The sequence below is a fragment of the Pezoporus flaviventris genome, unplaced genomic scaffold, assembly GCF_033815535.1.
Source record: "Pezoporus flaviventris isolate CSIRO_AGI_PZ_B2104156 unplaced genomic scaffold, CSIRO_AGI_Pfla_v1 ptg000002l, whole genome shotgun sequence".
NCBI lineage: Eukaryota > Metazoa > Chordata > Aves > Psittaciformes > Psittacidae > Pezoporus > Pezoporus flaviventris.
In genome coordinates, this window is record NW_026892550.1 from 80,618,157 (window position 1) to 80,641,835 (window position 23,679).

Consider the following 23,679-nt stretch of genomic DNA (forward strand, 5'->3'; position numbering starts at 1 on the left):
TAGAACTGAGGAAAGGTCTCTATAGTGTAGTTGGTTGGGACCTGACAGTCTCCCATCACTTGCTTACTCCTGCTTTTAGGGAGTGCAAGGATTCCTTTCTTGATGCTTTTCTTTCATTCTCTTACCACCTCTTAATTTAGCACAGTTCTGGCTTTCTGGGATTTTTAATAAACATGGTAAGCCAGTAATTTTGCCTATGGTGTCTTTGAATATTAAGAATTCTCTTATCCTTGGTTGCCCTCTTAAATAAGGACTGACCAGATGGACAATTCTCTTTCTCTTCTTGGCAGGTTACATCTAACTAAAGGCAGTTCCTTCTTTCCTTCCACTCCTACCACCTGTTATACACAACATTCAGACATCAGCACTGGTAATTTCAGCAAAAGCTCACCAAGATTTGGATAAAACATGCTGTTGTTGTTTTGTGTCTTTTTGCCCCCAAGGAGGCAGGAAGCCATAGTTCCAACTGAGCAAAACGAAATTAAAAGTAGATCATTTTTTCTGTCACAGTAGTATGTGCTATGGTATATAATGTATGTTCCCTGCTTCACAAAGGAAATGAAAGAATGAACTTAATATGACTGATGAAATGAAGATATCAAAGTATTACTTGCCCCAGCTGATACATACACTTCACATATAATTGCTACTTAATATCTTTGTTTCCTACAAACCAGGAAAAAAAGCTTACTCTCTCTCCCAGTTCCCCCTTCTGGTAAATAAGCTGATGTAGAATCTTCTAGATTTGCAGTTTCTACTTTACTTTCTTCTTGAATTTATTCTTTTTTTTTTTCAAAGTAATGTGGTCTATAAAATGAAGCTATTTAAAATCCTAAATGAATAAGTGCTATAAAAATAATAAATTAGTATACAAGACTGACTTGCACAAAACATATGTTACACTCTGAAATATATTTAGACAGGAGCGCATAATTGCCTGTTCCTTTTCTAATGGCCTGAAGCACAGTGCTAAATCTGAACTTTTCCCAAAGTCTGTGCAGTGACGGAGTGCTGCCCCCTCCCTGGTTCCTGAGTTCAGGTCCCCATTACTTTTCACAAGCTGTCTGCAGGAGTGACACCCAGCTGCAGCACCCTTGATAAATCTCAACTGCTTCCTAACCATGGGAACTAAATAGCAGCAAACAGTGTCAGCAATGGGAAACGTGGAGGAGAGGGCTGTGGAAGTGTGGGTCAGGGCTAAGGACAGCAAGGCTAGGAGACCACACTGTGAGGGCTTCTTTTTCCCCATGGGTGAGGGTGTAGGTGCTGCCATGCTGGCCTCTGATCCAAGATCAAAATGTGTGTTAGTCCCTGTACCCCCTATATTTGGCTCTCTCACAGGCTCACCACTGGCCCTGCCCAGCTTCTCTCCACCTACAGCAAGGGGCTCAGGAGTCCCACTTTAGCTCAGCATCACTCTGAGCTATGTTGCAGGAGCAGTGGTCTCCAGTCCTGCCTCTATCTCCAGGGTGGACCTTGGACCTGTGCTGTTGGTATCTATCTCCTGTAGGGGCTCCCTGGCCATGCCTTGTTATATGTCTCCACCCCAGTCCACTGCTGCTTCTGATGGGAGCCCCAGCCCGGGTTCATCTTCTTCTACTGCCCAGGGCTGTCAATAGACCAACACCTGGCTAGTGCCAGCAGCTTCTGTAGAAGTGAGAGACAAGTCTCTGGGTCACACTGAGCATCCACACCCACAGACAGTATGAATACAGCCCGAGTCAGACAGAAGTTAACAAGCAGAAACTCCGTAACACTGAGCCTCCTGCTTATTCCTCACAAAAAAAAAAATCCACCCCAAAACCAGGATCATCTTTATTTGAATGTCTTTACAGAGTGTGTTACTTTTATATATTTAATTTTTTTGCCCCCAAAATTACAGGTTTCAACAGAAAAATGTTTACATTACTTTCCAATCCAGCTTCTCCCAAAACACTGCCTGGCTTGTACTTGCACAGTATTTCACACTCGTGTGTTTGCAATGCTCATGGGAAAGGGTAGCAGCTATCTTCGACTTTTCAGGAAGCTGAACCTCTCCCTCTGCAAATGGAGCTTGTTCCCTCTAAAGCAAAGTAACCAGCAGCAGCCCATTTTGATGTGTACATCAAAATAAAGGGTGACTGTCAACAGAAATATAAACAATTCCTCTTGGCAAGTTCATTAATCAACACATAGCTCCTGTCGAAACAGTGAGGTTGTTCTCAGAGGTACTCACGTTAAATAGCTAGGTGGCAAAGTTGTACTTCCATTAATTTTAAGGAACTATGGAGAGTCCACCTAGAAACTAAAGCGTCTCCGAAAGCATCTCCAAAAAATGGCTTGTATCTTCAGCCTAAATGTCCAAAAGACAACCAACAACAAGAAAGTGTACTCTGCAAGTAAAGTGAATCTCTCTGCTACGGAAGTACTGAAATATACTCTAACAGTACTGAAATACTCTAACAGAAGTACTGAAGTACTGAAATATACTCTAACAGAGCTAGAGTTAAACAGCAGCAAAATCCAATGTGTAGTTGCTGGGAGGGCAGAGGGTCAACCTGGCAAACACCTGGTGGGAGCTGACTTCCTAAAACAGGCTCTGTATTTCTGGAAGCTCAGCAGAATTTTCCCCTAAATATGCAAACAGGCACTGGATTTTTCCTTCAGGAAACTGGCAGGAAAATCAGAAGGAAAACCTGTAGCAAAAAAAGGCCACTTTCCACAAAAAACAAACGTGAAAATATAGTCACTGCTCAGCTTCATTTTCTGCGTTGAGACCTGAAGCAGAAAAAGGCTGGAAGCCTTGGACAAACTACTTCCTGGGAAATTAAGGCCTATTTTTGAGCACTGCATATAGGATTTTACTTTCTGTAGATGTTGTTTCTCTGATTATTACTTTTTTTCCCCTATTCAGCTTTCCTATCTGTCCAAGGTGTTCAGTAGACCACCACTGATTCAGGTGGTATAGCCAGATAAATAACTGAGTTATTATCTTTATGAAGTACAGATCTCTTTGCAATAAATGTACCTTTGTAGCTTGATTTACAGTAAAATCCTCCTTCTCTTACTTCCCTGATGAGACCTACCTAAGTCAGTGAGACTAGTCATGATGATAAGATAATTAAGTTTTTAGTACAACTCTGGTTAGTGAGCAGAAAGCAGCTCCGAAATAATGAATCTACTAGCTGTAGCCTGATATTCAAAAGGTGTTGATAATTTCAGTACTATTCTTAATGTGCTCTAAGAAAAGTACTTTCTATATTAAAGCTGTAAACCCTGCATAGGAGAAAATTCAAATCACCTTTTAAATTAAAAAACCGCTTTTAGAATGACCAAGGTGAAGCCAGCACAGCAGTGACACCTGCAAAATGACAGTCAAACCCCCCTACATTAAGATGCAAAGATTTGCATGAATGTGTTTTAAAATGACAGGAGACAGGAATGGGAGCTTCTAAGCAAGTTAGACTAAAATTTAAGAGTGAAATGCCTAAAAATAGGCCCATGAATGCATAGTTAGGCACCTATATAAGTCTGCTTGATTTTCAGTTGTTCTGATCACCCAGAGCTCCCATTAACTTCAGGAGCAACTGTGGATACTCAGCTGTTCTAGAAATCAAGCCACCTTTATTCAAGGGTCTAAATATGGATGTCTGTGCCCAAGTTTGGGGAAAAAATGCCAAAAAAAAAAAAAGGTTTTCTTTTGCTGCAGAGACATTTTATAAAAGAAAGTAATAGCCAAGTTTCATTTTCTCAGGTTACAATGCTTGAAAGTGAATCAACATAACAATTAATAGCGCAACACATCTGTGGCAGAAGGTTTTGTCTGAGGCGAGTGGAAAGCTATTCCAAGATCTGTAGCTCTTAATTAGTAGTCTGAAACATTCCATAGATATTTCATATTCTGTTACTGCAAACTGTTACCTGGCCACCTAAATCTTTTTCATAGTATTTCAGTGTTGCCATTAATAAGCTTTTCAGGCTAGTCTGAGGAAGACTTTGCAAGATTAACTTTGCAAATCTGTAAGTATTAACAATTTATTTCAGAATTACCATCTTTTCTGCTTTTGGATCAAGTACAACCAGCAGACAAGCGTATTTTTATATACTATTGTCGTGGTTTAAATATGAAGAAGGAAGAATTAGTCTTTTAATTTTATCATATGCATTTGGTTGTCAGAAAACTTCTGAATGTTGTTTGCTTAAAGACCTCTTTTGTGAAAGTAATCCTGAGTTGATTTTGTGTCTAAGCCATTGCCAGGTCATGCTGAAGCGGATAAGAGCCAGTCACATGGTAGAAAATCTGCAAGAAAAAAGAAAATTTATGATGGAATTATATATCTCTATAAATCTGAAAATGTCAAGGAAGTAACAAATTAAAGGCATGCCACATGAAGATGATGGATATTTGTTTGTGTCTATGTGTGTTTGTGCATAAAATACGATGTAGTATACCTTTATATACTTGTTCATAGGATCTGAACTAAGGGCTCTTGCTGCTTTAAAAAGAAAAGAAAAAAGCAATGATTTTTTGCTTTTAACTAAGCTTTCAAAAAGAGCAAGGTGGAAGATACTGCTTTACTCTCACTATGATCTTATTTTGACCATTTCAGCATCATTTAATGATATTAAAAGTATCCAAAATTGCTTATGCTCTTCTCAACTATGTTGTATCCTTTGGGGTTGATACCCTGCGCCAGTGAAGTAGGTTGTGGGTAGACAGGTCAGAACCTTTCTGCCCACCAGGAACTACACGTTGCCACTGCACCTCATACACTGTTTTCCTGCCAGGAAACGCAGCGACCAGCCTGCGCAAAAATAAAAGCAATTAGCAAAATGAGGCTTTGTAGGAGGCAATTGCTTGTCTTCCCCAGGAAATAATCAATATGTAAAAACTTCTCTATCAGCAGTACCATATGTAGGGTGAGACGTGACTTTCTCCACAGCATGGAAATATATCGTGAACAGTTGCAGCACAGTGACACAAAGGGTCTGTGAGGTATCGTGAGGGTCAGCTGAACTGGCAACAGCTAGGAGTGCAGGGGAGGGCACTACCATGCATTTGCAAAAGGCTCTGCAATTGTACGAACTGAGCCTCTTTGCTCACTGCACTGCAAACCTGGCCAAGGCAATTGCCAGTTGCTGGAATATGTCTGTAACAACAGGCCAAATTTAAAGAAATAGTGGGCTGGAAGTGAAACTGTCTTTAATAATGAATTAGATGTACATTTGTACATTCTATTATCTTTTAAACAGCACTAAAAAGCATATTCTGCAGTAACAGTAAGCCAGCATATTTAGAAAGATTAGTTATTCCCTCCATCAAGCTGAAAAACATTAAAAACTAACCTGTTTCTCGATGTCTTCCAGCAAACTACTGGCACCCAGGCGAAAGAGCTCTGGTGTTAGCCATTCCACTCCCAATTCCTCCTTCACCAGCATAAGCCACGTAACAGCTTCTTTTGCCGTCCGAATGCCCCCAGCAGGTTTAAATCCAACCTTTATACAGCAAAAAGAAGTGCAATACACATTTTCATTCATCAGCAACCCCAGAAGAGCAATCAGCATTTGTACACCTGCAGTCTCAAAGTGCCTGTGGTGTATGTAACAACTCTACTCAGTAAGTACCTGCCTGCAAACAGTATCAGCTCCAGACTAGTGCTGAGAGCTATCAAGCTTCAGCCATCACTGCAAAAGGTAATATTTTCATCACGAGGCATGGCAACTGAGCGAGTAATGCTTTTGACCCCAGTGCACTTTCTAAGAAGATGGGTTTGAGGTCTAATGGGAGTACTTAGCCCACAGCACATACTAGACCAAGGGATTTAGGCAGGACCTGGGAAATCTGTGTATCACTACTGCCCATGTTGTAAACTAATTCCAAATATATAACAACAAATATACGTACAATATACTAAAGATGCTGAAATAAAGCATGTGAGGCAGCTGACTCACGGGAAGAGTGGTGAGAGATGGTTGTTCTTTATAAACAGACTGTGCACCAAACAATACATGATTGGGAGGTACATTCAAACCTATCAGAGGTTTAATTCTCACTAAAATTTTCCAAATGGGAATTAAATTAGGTCTGACTTTACAAAAAAATGAAAGTTTTGTGTTTCACAGGAACTGCAAAACTTCCCTCTCAACGCACTCTGGATAAGCTTTCAGTCACTTGATGTGAGATGTCATACTTGGTCAGGGGAACTGCCACGTAAGTAGAGGCACACACGTCAAGAAAAACATAACTTTGAGGTAAAGACTCTTTTGAGTCCCTTGATCAACCTGCTGTGCATAGGCAGCACTGAGGTGACATGGCATAGAACCCCTAGCACCAGTCTTTTGGTTAGCTGTAATTTAAACAAATCTCATTCTGAGACAGAGCCTGTGACACGCACCTATCAAACCCCTCATCAAAAATTGCCACTTGCATTAGCTAAAACGTCGGCCTGTAGCAGCTTGCTAACCTCTTGAAAAAACAGGAGAGCTGGGAAAAAGTGGTTCTGCATTAACAAAATATAGTAATTACCTTTGAACAATCTGTACAGTAGCACATGATTCTTTCTATGTTTTCTTCTGCCATAAACCTTTACCTTCCATACTTCTTCCTGGCAGCTGCCTTCTGCAAGAATTATCATTCTGATTTCTGCATACTTGTTCCTGAAACCTCCCTGCATTGAGGATTTCTTTGTACCGTATGAATATAATAGTGGAATCAAAAAGTATCTGTTTTTAAATGTGGTAATTTTTGTTATAGTGATTTCAGGATAAACAAACATAGAATAAATCCTTCTCTCACTCTGAAGCATTGTGATAACAGCATATTTCCAATAAGATTATAAAGAACAATAACAAGAAAAGCTTGATAAATCCAAAACATGAAGACTGTTTTTTTTTGTGAATGGATGGATGGATAGATGGACGCATGCATGCATGCATGAGTGTATGCATACATCTGTTCACATTAGATTTCCAAAAGGAATTTAAACCACGGCAACTGGAAAAGCATCTTCTAGACAATAAATTAAAAGAGTGGGAATGTGTTTTCCCTCAGGAAGAGAAATCCTAATGAAATTCAAATTTAGATTTCTTCCTAGAAATATTACAGCTGAGATAATCTGTCAAAAAAAAACCAAACAGAAAAACAACTAAAATGGAGTCAATAAGAGAATTAAAAACACCATGCAGAATTCCTTCTCTTTTTTTAGCAAATTCAGAAAGCTCTTTACAAAAAAAGCTTACAAAGACAAGCCTGTCCTCCATTTACCAGCCTTCCAAACAGCACATCTGACTGCCATAAAAAGGTAAAAAGGAAAGGGGGCTGGAATTTAATTCAAGAGGAGTACAAAGTCCAGCTACCACTTTCCTGCTGTTTCACAGCATTTCATTATTTTGCTTAATAAGCTCATCTCCTCAAGAATTTTCTCTTCAGCTTATATTATTAAAAGTAATAAGTTTTTCTGGATTGGGGGTTTTCCCAACAGAAAAACCAATTTATGTATGTCCTTCAATAATGACAGGAAAAGATTATCTCCCATTATATTACAAACTTTTCATATCACCACCACAGCTTATCAGTCAATAAATGTTACTCTGCAACTTGTTCCTTTCCTTGAAGAAGTTTAATTTCTGTATTAACCTGTTTTTCCAAGCCAACGCCTTGCTAGAAAGCATCCCTACAGCTGCAAAATTAGTTTGTTAAAGAAACCATTTAGAAATCTCTTGTCAGTGATAATATTGTCTTCAGTTAATAAAAGCACATAAAGTCAGTTTACATCTAATTCTCTGACACATACATGCATACAGGCATAAGCGCTCATTCTTAATAACACATTTTAAACCATGAATGCATCTTTTTAAAGCAAAAGGTGAATTCAACATCTATATCCAATTATAGGTACAAAGCTGTGTTAATGCAGCAGAGCCCAACCTCTGGCATACAGCTCCTATAAGCAGCACCAGTGCTGAGGTGAGTCACCCAGCCCCAGAGATCTGCCTCAAGTTGGGAGCAGTGGAGATGTTCCCGCAGAAGCAAGACTATCCAAGCTGCTCGAGTCGTGGTGTGTCAGAGGGAGAGGCAAACTAGGGAAGGGAGGAGTGAGAACAGCCCAGGGATCACAATGGCCTCAGTTAGATGACCACAGAGAGCAGATGGACGCGTGTCTAACCTGCTGTCACGTTCTCCTCTAGCTCCAACAGCCCCTGAAGCCATCTCAGCTCCTATCCCACTCTCATCCCATGTCCTAACATCATATCTTTGAAAGGCCACTTCCAGAAGGGTGAGCTGGAGAGAAATGTGAGTCTTTAGTTAGAGATATGATCTTCTTTCCTGAGGCTGCAGGTGAAGTCAAAGCCTGCAGCTGAACATCAGCACCGGATCTAACTGGCAGCTCCCACTTGCATGTAGATAAAAGAAGTGAGAGGTGGCTTAAGCCTTCTTGAATAACCTCCTCCTTTCTTACTGCTTCAGCACAAGCACGGATGCATGGATAGCTCATCACTGGCTCTGCCATACTTTCTCCCCTGCTCCTTGCATCCACTGACCTCATTTGACATTGACATGACAGATAAATGTCGTGGACTAGGACATAATGTTTTTCTGGCCCCAGTCCCTCCCTCCCTCCATCCCACACAACAGGCTCCAACTGGATCTGCCTTTTTGTCCCTTTGGCAAGTCCCTTTGGCAAGGGAGGAAAGAGCAGAATTTATCTCTTGGGTTGCCAGAACAAAGTCAGAAAATACAGTTGTGTACACTGGACAGACTCTCAGCGGCTATAAATTTGTATAGCTCCACTGAGGTTTATGGGAGTATGCCAATCACTGTCAGGTGGAGATGACTATTTAAATACCTTAAATGGTGAAACAAAATTCAAACCCAAATGCAACAGGGGACGCATCAAGATTGCGTGAGCTTTTAGGGAATGAAGTGACAGTTATTCCAGGCAGGAAAGCCAAAAGTGCCTTTTGGGTTTGTTTTTTTAAGCACTAGAATAATAGCAAATCAAACGAGACATACAAGACAGAAGTCCCATTACCTACGGCTCCTATAACCAAGGAAGCTAATGTATGTGGATTTATATGTTCTGCATTTTGAAACCATTACAGTCTTATCTCCTTCTGAATGAGCCTGTTTAGTTAATTTTTATAAAGGTAGCAAGAATTACCTTGCAGCCAGTTTGCCAGTAGAATTCTTTAATGGCTCGCATCATGACTACTCCAACTGGAAAGGTCGCATTTTCCACCTCCTTCCCTGTAGACGTCTTTATAAAATCAGAACCTGAAAAGAAGTAAAAAGCTTTATGGTAGTTTTAGAACAAGAGGCATTCCACACATATGTAGTTCATGCCCTCCACAGATGATCTTATGCATCACAGCAATTATGAAGCATTCATTTACACATACGTCCCTGTGGTGACAGTGCTAACCTTGCAGTTGTGGAGGCTGGAGCAAGAGGATGATACCCATCTGGTTTCACAGCAAGTTAGCCATCCCAGTGGCTAAATGAACATCCAAGCTGTTAATTCTTTGCTCTAGCTATCAGACTAACAGTCTCTTCAAGACAGTCCAATATAATATATGTTCCTGTACAGACACTCAGTATATGTGCATAAATGCATGAACAGGAATGTGTCTAACTACAATGGAAATTATTTCCTCTGAATAAATTCTACATTAAATCAACTTTGTAGTATTTCCTCAAGGATCTTTCTGAATAGAATATATAGGGTTTTAATTAAATCTTGCATCTATTTAGTCTCACATTTGACAGTCTAGTATTGTAGCTTCTGCAGCTGTTTAAAGTGAAAGCAATCCCATGTATTTATGAAACCAGCTGTGTAATTCTCTGAACAGGATAAAAACTCTCTTATGCATTTTGCAACTGTAACACTGCAAATTACTATATTTAAACCCATGGCCTGATATAATGCAGTAATAAGGTCAAAACATCTGTGTTATTTAAAAGAAAGTTAACCTTGGCTTATTGTTCCTGGCTTCTCACTTGTGAATAGCAGTCTCCACTACCTGCCCTGAATACTTGTGTAGTATTCTTGTGCATTCCTGTTGTTCTGGCTTGGCTTAAAATGAATTCTGCAGCACAGTATAAGAAGCTAAAAAAGTGAACCAAAAAATCTGCCTTGCACTGTATGATCCTGCACTGACACAAAACAATGAGAAAACTTCTTTAATTGCATTAGGGCACACTTCATCTCTGGGAACCTACTTCTTAGAAAAGATGTACTGTGGGATCATTAATTATCGAAAGTAATCGGGAGAAGAAGAGGGATAATTCAACCATCATGTAGTAGTGCATCATCCACTTAAGGCAATTGGAACTGCATCTGCTTCCACTTCAGCTTTGGCTTAGGGTCCATTTTGTCTCTTATTTGAATGATGATACCTCTACAGCATTCCCTAGAGTAAGCAAGGGAAGTTTCACTACTGGCTCAAACTAAAGAGTTGCTTAGACTACACTCTGACGGTGTGCTGCAGCACACTCCAGAGACCCACCTTCCTGATAACACTGCCAACTGGCAGACAGCTAGGTCTCATCCTTGATGGTATTAAGACAAAGCCAGGTATGTTCCTGTGCCCTGTGATGTAAACACAAACAGTATCACTAACATCGTGTCTTGTAAGAACACAGCTTTCTTTGTAGGCTTCCTGTCTAGGCCCATTGGTGATTAAACTGCACCCTCCTGTGACAGTTTCCATTCCAAAGAGAAGCAATTTTTTTTTTTTGTGGAAAAAGTTCTAACTCCAGAGAATGTACAGTGCACAAAAGAGGCAATTAATAGTTGATTGAGCTTTGCAAAGAATGGAGCACAGAGACAATCGAGTTACATATCTCAGAGCTACTCCCTTCCAGAGAGACACTATGGACATCTGATAGTCACATTAAAACATGTAACAGTGGAAGCGAAACTTTGACATCGCCAAATTATATTTTTAATTTCCCTTTCGAAATGTAGCACTTAAAAGTCCTTCAGTGCAATACTTCCCATTTTTTCTAGTATAAGGTAAGTCAAAGCTTTTATAAGTCGTATAATTACAAGTCTCTATGGTATAGTTTCATTAAAAACTTTCATTAAACAACAGCTGCCCTTGTATATGGTCTTCTAATCAATTTGGTCAAACAGAATGACTTCTAATCAGCTGTTGATAAAAATAGAAGATGAAATTTTAATTCTAATAGATTAACTACAAACTCAAGATAGTCTTCAAAATCCATCTAGCTCTATTCTCCAGTGGATTTAACGACTATTCAGCAACTCATTACTAAATAGAACAAGATGAACATTTTCCAGTTCATTAAAGAAATGTACTATGTATTTTTGCATTGTCCTCATGATTCGTTACAGGGAGTCTTAATTACAAGATAATGGATAATGGTTATTAAATGCAGACTCCAGTAATGAAGCTCTATTCATTTGTGAGCCTCAGAGACTGCAAAGAGAGGAAAATAAAATTACTAGCTTCAAAAGATTAACGGATCAAATTATTATTCAATTTTGAAAATCTCATTCAGACTTCATAGAAACAAGAAGAGATTAAAAACTTGTATTAGTACAAAAGTAGTGCATTTATATTTTTTTTTAATAATATCTTAAGGCTATTACCAGAATAATCAGCTTTAGATATGATTATTAGACAAACATACAGCCAATTTAGTAGCATCCTCTAACAATGAAAACAATACATTTTTATTTCCTGAACAAATTCTATTTATGACACAAGAGCTTGCTAGTAGGACTGCATGCAGCCTCTTACAGAAGACAGAAGATGCATGCTAGAGGAGCACATTGAAATGGAAGGTGCTATTAATGTTCAGATTTCAGGAATGAAAAGGGGGAATTAAAAAATATGGCCCCTGACATAAAAGCACTTCATTAAGTAGACTTTATGCCAACCTTATAACAATAAGGGATTTTCACCAATACTATTTCTTACTCAAGTTTTCAAAAACAAGTCTAAGGAATGAAGTTCAGCAGGAGTTTAATCTGGAAATTGATAATTCAGAAACTGAGTTTTATCACCCATCTTCTTCTCTTCCTTTTAATGCAAACAATAAAAAAATCAAGGCTAATATTCAAACACATGCTGAATGGCTTTCCCCTTCTCTAGAGTAGGTTACATGATTCAATGAGACATTAAATCAAAGACTTAAAAAGAGTTCTTCAGGGTAGATTTCTGGGCCCAGTGAGCCTGGAGAAGGCCACACTTTCTGTTTTTTTCCAATGCATAACCGCAATAGTATGTTGCCTTTTAAGGCAGCAAGTCATTTAAGACTCATTGAATCAGCAAAGAGTGGTGACATCAAAGCCTTCTTCTAACACAGCAGCATTACACGCTTGTTTTAGGTGAGCTTGCTGACAACCTAGTAACACACCTGTGTGTCATACCTTACATGCCACAGCCTGGCAAGCACAAACTGCATCAGTTTAACCAGAGATGGAAATATGCATAAACTTTAAGTGTGAACAGAGGCTCTCTCTGGTCAAGAGCAATGGAGCCTTCAGTGCCGCTGGGAGCCTGACCACTTGGGCTGCAGTCACATGCTTGTGAAATCAGGTAGAGACTTTTCAGCAGGGCCTGTTGCAATGGCACAAGGGGTAATGCTTTTAAACTAGAAGAGGGGAGATTCAGGCTAATGTGAGGAAAATGTTTTTTACAGCAGGGGTGTTAAAACACTAGCATAGGTTGCCCAGAGAGGTGGTGGATGCATCATCCCTGGGAGACATTCAAGGCCAGGCTGGATGTGGTTCTGGGAAACCTGATCTAGTTGAAGATGTCCCTGCTCATTGCAGAGGGGTTGGACCAGAAGACCTTTGAAGGTCCCTTCCAACCCAAACTATTCTATGATTTTAAGATATTAAATTCTGTCTTCCCTTGTGCTCTCAATCCCCCTGCGCACACAACCCTCAGCCACTGCACTTCACCAAAGACCACTCACTGCACAATGAAAAGAAAATCAGTGTCTTCATAGCATGCTGGCTGAGTCCATACCTAGAGGTCAAGATGAAGTCCATTATATTATTTCTATTCTAGATACTCACACAGCCTTATTTATGGTAGCATCTGAGCAGACTTGTAAAGCTGAGGTATGCAGAAGCTGAGTGACTTGCCCAGGGCCTCTCAGCAAGCAGTTGACAGAGCAGGGATTGAATGCCTGGGTCTCCCAAAGGCCAGAAGAGTTGCCATGACTGGCCCACCCTACTGCATTATCTCAAAACACTACAAAGCTCCCCAGTCCATGTAACACTGAAGCAGAGCATGAGAACTGCAGATCTTATTTAGATGACAGCATTCAGGAAGCACACTCTGGTTCCATAATTAAGCAATAAGGAATAATAAGCAGTATAGCAAACATGGAGTAATCACAATCTTTTGGTTGTGAAGTGCTTCAAATGCCCTTGGGGAATTATTATCTCCTGATAACTACAGACTCTCTGTTGTTGCCTTACTCTTAATAAAAAAACAAAGATGCATCTGGCAGTTTTAAACAATAGTTTAGAGAGAGATGCTTGCAAAGGGACAATTATCCCATGCTACTTTGAAAATACTTGCAATGAACACAAATATATCTTGGTTACTGCAACACAGATGTAAGAATGTGCGGCGACACAGGGTGAACACATACCCTTCCAAGACTTTTAGAACTGGTGGTAAAAAGAGGCATGCTGCTGAGGGGACTTGCAAAAGCCCTTGCTGTTTGTGCTGACAAGGTAGCAATGATAAAATAGTACATAATCAGATGTGCATATAGTCCCATTAGCAAGTCATCTTTCTGGTTTATGAGTATCTAAAATAAGGGTCTTAAGATTCACACACATTAGCCTGACTAGGGGCAACCAGGTTATCAACCCTCTGAAAATAAGAGGCAAGGCAAGATGTAAAAGGCTAATGTAGCAGCTAATTCTTGTTAGCTGAGTCATGGTAATAGTCCACTTACATGTTCTTATCCTACTTCAGTGGAAAGATAAAATAAATTCCCTGCCAGCTTAACTTTGCTGTTGAGAAGAAGAGAATATGAAACTGCACCAACACACTTTAGCAGTAGCTCACCAAGTAGCTTTAACTCCATCACACGTGACTACACTGCCAGACCACTTGGTTAAGTGCCTACATATGTTTTCACATGCCTGTGTCTAAGCTATTGCTTTGAAAAATACTAGCTTATAACTTGGTGTTTTGTGAACTGCCTATTTTTTGCAATTCTTTTTGGAAAAGTGCCTGCACAAAGAGGGAGTTGGGAGGGGGAGAAAGAAATCACATCATAGGGCTCCACATCTAATGTCTGTTTACAAATCAGACAATTTTTCTAATGACCCATCCTATCATCTCAGCTTGGTTTCCAAGACCCAGAATGGATGCTTCCTCTCTTGTATATCACCTCTGGTAACAGGCATTCTGCGGTCCAAATGATGCCCTTAGGAACACTTATGCATGCACACAAAGGGACAAATTATTAAGTTCATACTAATGCAAAATTCCCTGTAGATGATGGCTGAAAGAATTCAGTATTGCTGAATTATGCATGGCTCACTAATGCACCATTATAGTGTCTACCACAAGTCTCCATAGATTACTATTACTTAATTAGTATTAGTTTCCTGTGTGTTCATTTAAAATGTGTTTCTTCAGAAGATTCAACAGAAAGACCCATACTATCTTCTGTTCCTTGGCTATATGGCATGGGCTTTTACTATTTTTAAAGCATTTCTTCCAATCCAGTCTCTATTTGGTACAGTGAAAGAGAAGGCAATTGTCATGTGCTTCAGGCTCAAAGGCCACAGCTGGAATCATTGTCAATAGGGGTCCTTTGCTTTAGGCTTCAAACCACACTAAACTGCAGGTGGAAATATGCCCCCAGTCCCCTCTCATATTGCCCAACAGAGGTTGTTTTGGGAGATACCAGGTTGCAGGAGCAGTTCAGGCAATTACACGCTGCTGGAAGAGCCATTAGCTCTTAGCTCTGAGCTTTAAGATGCGTCTATCCCATCAGCTACCAATATACCTGAAGAGTAAGAGGAAGGAAGTAGCAGAACCACAATCAACTGAAAAAGCATGAAGACTGTGCTACTGGTGAACACTGCTACAGCACCTGTATAAATTCTAGCGGAAATGTTCCACAGCATGCATGGAGGCACAGAGCCACAGACCTGCCTCCTCTCATGGCCACCACCATCTCCACAATTACACAGCGGCTACCTATAAAAAAAGGCAGTCACATCTTTCAACACCTCTTCGCTGAAAAGACAGTGATGGCTGAATTCTGCAAATTGCCCTAATGTCCAAAAGACTTCATTTGCATAAAAAAGCTAAATGTTATAAAATAACACATTGTCTCTTTACAGGAATATGGATGTGGCCAGGGGGTAAAAGGGGGATGGTGACTTTCTCTGCTTTGGCAGAGTATTAGTGTCCCACATACAGCAGCTAAAGACATGCTGAGGGTTTGAAAAGGAACCACAACATTCATTCTCATTGCTTTACCAGTAACACAGAAGTTGCTGCTAAAACAGGTTGTTGCTCCTTTATGAAGCAACATAAAGGCTGGCCTCTTCTTACAGATTAAATGAAGGCACTCAGGTTCCCAGCGCTGAGCCAAATGCTGGGTGAAAAAGTAAAATGCTGTGGGAGAAAGCAGACTTGATTTTCAATCTCACCCTTTAAGCTTCCTTTACAAATACTCAATTGCATTGCACCATTTACTTGTTCACACTTAAACTAATCTAAACAATGACAAACTATCCTAAACTGTGATATAATTAAAACAGCACTGATCTAGGTCAGGCTTTTTCCCTCTTGGCATTCTTGGTTTTGGATCAATACATCTCAGTCTCTCAAAATGTTGTCCAGTACATGACATATTACAGACTAAGGCTGAACCCCTGATATATCTACCAGTAATAGCACTGCAATTTGGAAGAAAATAATAAATATGCATGACTGCTTAGAATCACGGTACTACATGCTATATTACATACCGTGTTTTAGCAGACACATTTAGCTTTTTGCTTTTTAATGTTGATAGCAACTTCAAAACAAATACGTTAACATTAAAACTCAGGTATGCTTACATATTGCCTATTAGCTTGTAACGAAATTACTCAAATTGAAGAAATAGCTGTTTAAAATCCACTTGGAAATACTCCAGGCTGAACAAAGTAAGTAGGAAATCAGACTACTTTATCAAGATGGTGCTGTGAATTTTAAACATTAAAAAAAAAACAACCAAACATAATGCAGCCAAAATCATGACACTTCAATGTCATTTTGAGTGTTTTTTCAACACCTCATGATAAAAGCAGTTTAAGATTCTGTTCTGACTCTAACCCAGAAAAAGGCAGGATTGATTTTTGCAATTTAAAAGTCATGTCTTAATGCCACAGACAGAATCTGCCCAGCATCCAGCCTCTTTGTCATGCAGAGGTCAGACAGCATGGGCCCTTCTTCCGCACTGTTCCCTACGCAAAAAAAGGCAGCTGGCAAAGATGGAGGCTTCAGTACTGGGGGCATTTCCAGCACCCAAGGCATTTCCTGAGAGCACTTTGTGGCCAGTGTCAGGGTACCAGATCTCACCAGACTCAGCTATGATGTGTTTATTTTCCTCTGACTTTTACAAATCAGGTAGAATAGGTTACTTAGGGGCTGAATATTCCATTTTCAGTGATCATCCAATTACTAGGAAAACGTTAGGAACTTTTAGTTTACTTTTTATGATACTTTAAAGTCTTCAATACAATCGACTTACAAGCACATAGAATCTGTCATGGACTTCCTAGGCACAGGCGTTGGGCATTCTCCTGATGCAACAAATATCCAAAGGGTAACAATCTGGAAGGCCTTACCTACACATTTGGCAGCGTAGTAAAATGGCAAACTGGGACAGTTTTAAAAGGTAATGATCTTACCCACAGCTCCTGCCTCCCAGAAGCTTTTGCCCCTCAGAATGTTTCCTTCTTCTTTCCCCACCTCAATAATTTGACATTGGGCAAAATTGCAGGAGCCCATCCACGTAGGCTGCAGCGCAGGTGAGAACCCCCAGGTACTGGCAGATGCTTTCACCACTGTCAGTAGGGTTGTTTTACAAGGTTTCCAGCTCTTCAGGTAGCCTGAATACCAAAAAGCCTGCCAGTCCTCTTCAATAAAAAAACAGGTAAAACCCCTGACTGTGCAGCCACACTGCAAGCAGCAGGGCACCTCTCTGCTGGGGTCAAGGAAAGACACATTTCTGGCTTTTTAATAAATCTTTTTTTCCCCCACTGTATTATTAATGATGCTTACATGGCAAAACTAACAATTTTATTTCAAAGGGATGCTTTATGAAGGCATGTGGCTGATAAATTCAGTCAGACTTTTCTGGCATAACAATCTACTGAGCACTACTTTAAAAAATGAAGGAAATCAAAAAGACCCTTAAACACCATCAAAAATAGGCAGCACCTCATAAAAAGGTATTTAATATGCTGGGGCATTGTTTCTCTACCTCCATTTATCAACAGCCTGTGTGCTGATCTGGTCACAGAGTGCAATCATGGCAAGCATCTCAAACCAAAAGTACCAAAATAATGAAACAACCGCCTGGGTTTTGGTTAAAAATAATTGAAACTGATATAGAAATGCACATTTTGTTAGCTGACTGGCAAATGAAAATATATGATGATATTTCATTCTTCAAATCTGCATTTTATATATAGGTTTTATATTTTAAAAAACCTACACTAAATATATATTATCATTTTGTACTTTGGCATTCCACTCTTTTTATTGAAATACTGTGAACGAAAGAAATTGAGTATCAATCTCTCTTTATGTTAGATGTATATGTATCCTCATAGGTATTTAGTGGAAACTTATTAAATGTCACTATTCATTGAGACAGTACATTTTATGTCTTATGGGGGGAAAAAAAAAAAAAATCTAAAGTTTGTAGCTTTGCATGGCAGTATTTCAGAGCCTCACTTTGTTACCAACGGCTTCTTCATTCACACTTACAAGTTCAGAAATGGAAGTGGTCAAGCAAAAGATTACCTGTGTTTTACCACGTTGTCACTTGCCAAACTGTAGTGGTAGTGATGGTGTCACCATCACGCTGGCAAGCATAATCACCTGGTCTGCAGCTTTCCATCTGTAATCCTAAGTTTCTGACATAAATAGCAAAAAGCTGCAGAACCATCTCCCCATGTGAGCTAGGTCCTAAACATGCTCTGTTCAGGTTGTACAGAGCATAACAGTATGCAAAGCTACCCAAGGCTGCACTCCAAAGAAACACACACTTGATGTGGACAGACCCTGCCCCAGTGAAAGAAAAGCCTTGTAAGATCCACACTGTTAACTATGACTTCTAACAATATCTAAATTGGTATTAATATTTTCTGTAGTGACTCCAGTTGTTCAGCAGCAGGGAGTGGGATCATAAGACAGAGAATCATAGATTCAACTGGGTTGGAAAAGACCTTTAAGATCATCAAGTCCAATCATTACCCCAGCACTGCTACATCCATCACTAAACCATGTCAGTAAGGGCCTTGTTTACACAGTTTGTGAACACTTCCAGGGATGGTGATTCCACCACTGCCCTGAGCAGCCTGTTCCAAAGCCTGACCACCCTTTCAGTGAACAAATTGTTCCATGTTTTGTGTTTCATATTAAAAAAAAAAATAAAATATGCAAATTTAAACATGATCTGTGGGGGTTTTGGTTTTAACAGCATTCACTTTTAATTAAGTAAATTTTGGTCATGCCGTGAGACTAAAAATCAGTAAGTTTAAAAACTTGTCATGTGGCTCTTCCTCCCCTCCCTGCCTCCAATAGTGAGTGATGTGTACTTTTCAATAAAGCAGCTGCTTTTCACAGAAACTGAATCACAGCAGAAGTTACATGGAATTATGTGTTCAGCATTTCTCCACATCAGATCACAAACAAAGGTATCTAATAAGTATTTACACTGGAAAACACTGGAATATAGCAGTGTTGCGGATCCCTTATCTATCCAACTAAGCACAGTGTTTACTTTGCCAGGTATTTTCGGCAGAGTGCTTTAAGGCCTGCAGACATCAGCCCAAAGCAAAACCACATTGTCTCCATTTAATTACCTACCTTTTCAAACCTACTGTGATCAAAATGACTGAGTTAAACAAAATGGTTACTAGTAACAGGGGACCATTGTTAATCAGCAAGCTAGGGTGGGTGTATGTGCGTAAGTTCAGACGGAAAAGATGAAAAGATGCTGCTGCATGCTGTTTGCTTCTCCAATGTGAATTTATAAAGGAGAGTGAAAGTGCAATATCAAGTGAATTAGCAAGAATTAAAAGGATCAAAATCCCAGGAACCAATGAAGTCTAAGAAAGATGGAAAATGGATTCAGCCCTAAAAAGATAAAATTATTTAACAACTTATTAAAACAGTTCATCATTGTAATTAAAATCCAAGTGCCTAGAAAAAAGTGGCACAAGAAAGGTAATTATTTATGAGGAGGCTTTAAAAAGCCATTTATTGTGAATCTGGGAGAGAATCAGCCTGGAAGAGTTGGTAGTAAAACGAAATTGTTTGTTTATTCATAAAACTTATTTTGGTCTAGCATACCACTAAGAAACCCTAACATCTGCTCAATGGCAGCTGTAAGTAACATTAGGAACACTCAGCCAATTTATATCTTTCCTTTTTATTAAAAAATAAACAGGTCTTTTTAAATTATTCACTAGTAAATTAACATAAAAATCAGTGCTGCAGCAACTCGCATTTTGTGGAAAGGAGTCTGTGGGCTTTGCATGACTGTGATGATCTGAAACTTTCCACATTTCACTGACTACTTTACTCTTTATGTGATGTCCCACCTAATTTAGCAAATGAAAATGTAGAAAACCTACAAGCCATACTGAAGTCATGGCCATGAATAACACATTGCTGATACCTCAAATGCCACATTAGTCGCCTCCTTCCAACTTGAACGGATTCTATACTTACCTTCCCTTGCCTTCTGCCATTTAAAAATTCCACTCTAATAATCTCAGATCCTCTCCTGCCTCTCTCTTTCACGAACCAGACATTAGACAATAACCTGAACTGGCAGAACCTTTCTCTGACTTATTTCTGAGAAATAAGATGCAGCTGAGTTACTAATTAATAGTTATTTGTTCTCATCTGCAGCAATAGACTGCACAGTGCTCTGCATGTTCCTGTGTTTCTTCAGGCAGTAAAAAAGGAACAGGAGCACTTCAAACCTAAAGGCTTCTCTTTACCCCTCACTAACACCATTTTATTTTATTTTTTTTACTTAATCTCTTTTGAACATTTTAACAGAAAAATATATTACTTTCTTCCCATGTTTCTCTCCTGCCTTTGGTTCTTACTTTCTAAAACAAGCAAGTCCCTGCAAAAGAACTTGCCAAGAAGTTGTTCAAAAGCATGTTTACTTTACTAGGATTTTTTTGGTTTACCTCTAAGTAACAAACCAGCATTTCTGCAGCACACGCTGGAGACTGCTAGTTTAAAGGTAAGTGAGCTGTAATTCTAACCCAGGCTCTGGAAATTGCTGAAAATGGCATCAGTATAACAGTACAGGGTCCATCCATCTGAAATTCCTGGAACAGCTTGCCTTGAAGCTGCAACCATGCTGCAAATGGCAACCAAGCAAACTGCTGAGAAGCTAAATTTGCTTATACCCAGAGTAGATGCAAACACAGCACCTGATTACAACACAGATGTAACCAGCTAGCTATCAACATCATGCATATGGTATCATGTTATCAAAGCTCTACCTGAAAATGCTATCCCTCTTCTTACTGGGGACTAGAAGTCATGAGAATCATGGCATCCCTTTCCATCACACTGCACCAAGCTCCTTTCTCATCTTTCATTTCAAGCTCCATTTATGTGTAAGGCATTGTATTTCCTTTGAGCTTTCTACACATCCAATTTCCAGGACCAGTGGTAAGGAGGCTTTTTAAGATATATGTTTCATAATTTCGCACTGCATAATTTAATTTTATAAATTTAATGTGCTGCACAGAATACGAAACACTGTCATCCATTTCCTTTGTGGTCCCTTAGAGATGAATTTACAAATCTCTTGATAAACCCCAAGACTTCGCTTCTGCAATGTTTGGGATTGGCTGGTAAATTGGACATTGGATTGGCAGTGTAACTGCAAAGATGATGGAAGGAAGACTTTTTGCTTAAGAAAAAGTCCTGGCATCATGAAGGAGGAATCTTTTCAACATCTTAGATTTAGGGAGAACTTAACTTGAGAAATCAGCTGCAGTTCTACACTGCAGGGAAATCACTTTATAGCACAAATGCCAGAGGGGAAGAAACATCAAAGGTGCAAGTGACAATCAGACGTCAGGTCCCCGCTGACTTGCTGGGAAGACTATGGACTTGCTGTCATCTTTGTCTTTGAAAAAGTTCTCTCAAAAGCAGGACTATTACAGATAGGTCTGGGAAAGCTACTGTCTCTGGTAACTATAAAATAAGCATAGTCAGAAACTAGAAATTGTCTTATCTGAGAGATGTTGAAATTAAAACCTTCATTTTCAGAAAAAGATTTTTTTTTTTTAAATATATAAATCAGGAACATTTCCCAGGGGATGAAATCCCAGAGTATAGTACCAAAGAAGGAACATCTTCCGTTCTTTTCTGTGTCTTCCTAACACAGTTTGCACTTTGCCAACACAAATCAAAAGACTGCAGAAAGCCTGGAAGGCAGGCTTCAAGTAACTCGGGTACCTACTAAGGAAGTTCAAGTCCCTTGTGCAACTCGACAAAAGTACAGCAAGCAACCATGAAGACAAGCTGGGAAAAGCCATGAAGCTCTCTTCCGAACACATCATGATGCAACCTGGCAGTCAGCTTGGGTATTCAGCCTGTTCTTCTGCTCTTAATAATGTAACACTGAAATACAGTGTTAGCACCATTAGGACTTAACTGTTAAAAGTTAGTGGATCATAGAATAGTTAGGATGTCTTTATATTGATCTCTATGTGTTTTAACATCTAGTTTATCATAGTAAACTATCCATAACCTCCTTATGCCAAACTTCTTGTTTCACATGACTAATTTTTGTCCCACTTTTGTGTCTCAATATGTATTTCACTTATGTTTGTGTCCATGTCTTGTAATGGTGTTTTGTTTTTCACTGTACTCCTGCTCCTTATGATTAAATGTGCTTATTCAAATGAGTGTCCATACTGTTTTAAAATAACCTATTGCTGTTCAGGATCACATAACCTAACATATATTTTCATTCAACATCTCTCTTTAGAAGGCTAATTTTACATTTCTGCTGTCATGAGCATATACCTGCAAACTACATAGGCACAATCACTAGGCCTTGGCACCTTAAAAATCAACAAAAAAAGTCCAGGTCCTACAACCCTAGAATCATGCTTAGTTTATTTCTACATCTACATTAAGTTTCTGTTAAGGGGTTGGATTTTCTAACTGGTTCCTACTTGCTATCTCTTAAAAGATACTTTAATATTTCATAAGCCAATTTTGTATAATTGATAGATACAGTAAATTAAATATTTATTTTTATTTTTCACTGGTTTAGTAGAATTTAACACCTGCTGTTGCCAGAATAAAAAAAAAAAAACAAAAACCCTGAAAAGTCAGAGAAATAAACAGTACCCTGTACATCTATTGGTTTTACATAATATTTCCATGTTTTAAAATTGCATTTTCTCAAACCATTACCTTCCATACCAGAGCTTCACAGAAGCAAAGTTTTTTGCTAGGAAGCTGTGTTATTTTGATGGCATGTTTGACTAGAACTATTCACTGTGCAACGATTCCTGAGCCTGAGGTGATATGAAACTTCAGAAGTTTTAACTCAAATTCTAACAAATTATTTAACATAGAAACAAGGTTTCATTCATGGGGAAAATTAACACAAGGAGGGGGTGCTTTCTCACCTCTCTGCATCACTTGTTATAAATTGAAAGTATACCATTTAGATATTCTTTAATTAACATGCTTTGTAAAGATCTTGAATATCAGTAAAAGAAAAATGCTATTCAGGCATTTAGAATAGTTTGTTAATAGAAGGTTAATCCCTCTCAATGGTATGTTATGCTGTCAGTACATGCCGCCTCATTGTAATCTACTATTTCACAGCCAGTTTCAAAGATTGAAGCATAAAGAATAGCCACTTTCTTACAGGTTAAACAGCAGAAATATGCAGATTAGGGTTCAAACCCTTCTCTAAGACCCAGTGACAAGTCCTAGGATTTCTGGGGACTCCTCTCATCTATGATTTCATGTTGTCACACACAGCTCCTTCCAGTTTGCTCAGTGCAGGGGGATAACCAAAGCGCAGCAAGGCACACGGGAGGCACAGCAGAACACTTTCATTTAAAAGAACATTTAGTGGGGTGCTATGAAAACAGCTGAAGGGAACTGACCTCCCTGCTGCTGCTAGCAGTGCTGGTCAATCAGGCAGTGCACAACACCATCACCACAGAGTACCAGAAGCTGTGCCAGCTTCCACCTCCACTGTAACTCCCAGGGCTGGTTGAACTAGTAAATCAGAGTCAGCAGCTCCCACCAGAAGAATTCCATACTTCCTCTTGCTCCATTTCCCAATTTCAATCGTGACTAAGGGTATTCATTCTTCCTACACAGACATGAAAAACTTGCCTTTTAATGAGAGGAACATATTTCTGCTTATATCTTAATTTACTAGATCTCACAGAGGTC

General features: G+C 39.3%; 1 protein-coding gene across 2 annotated transcripts in view; it reads right to left on the minus strand.

Annotated features, from left to right (window-relative positions):
* Positions 1-4,102: 4,102 nt before the first annotated feature.
* DERA (deoxyribose-phosphate aldolase) overlaps positions 4,103-23,679 on the minus strand; it is a 51,731-nt gene continuing 32,154 nt past the window's right edge. For both annotated transcript variants that reach the window (XM_061444668.1, XM_061444667.1), the window contains 3 exons: positions 9,141-9,253; positions 5,326-5,475; positions 4,103-4,279 (listed from right to left, as the gene is read on the minus strand). In XM_061444668.1, coding sequence (XP_061300652.1) covers positions 4,223-4,279; positions 5,326-5,475; positions 9,141-9,253 — 320 coding nt within the window. In that variant the 3' untranslated portion in view covers positions 4,103-4,222. The remainder of the gene's footprint in view (positions 4,280-5,325; positions 5,476-9,140; positions 9,254-23,679) is intronic.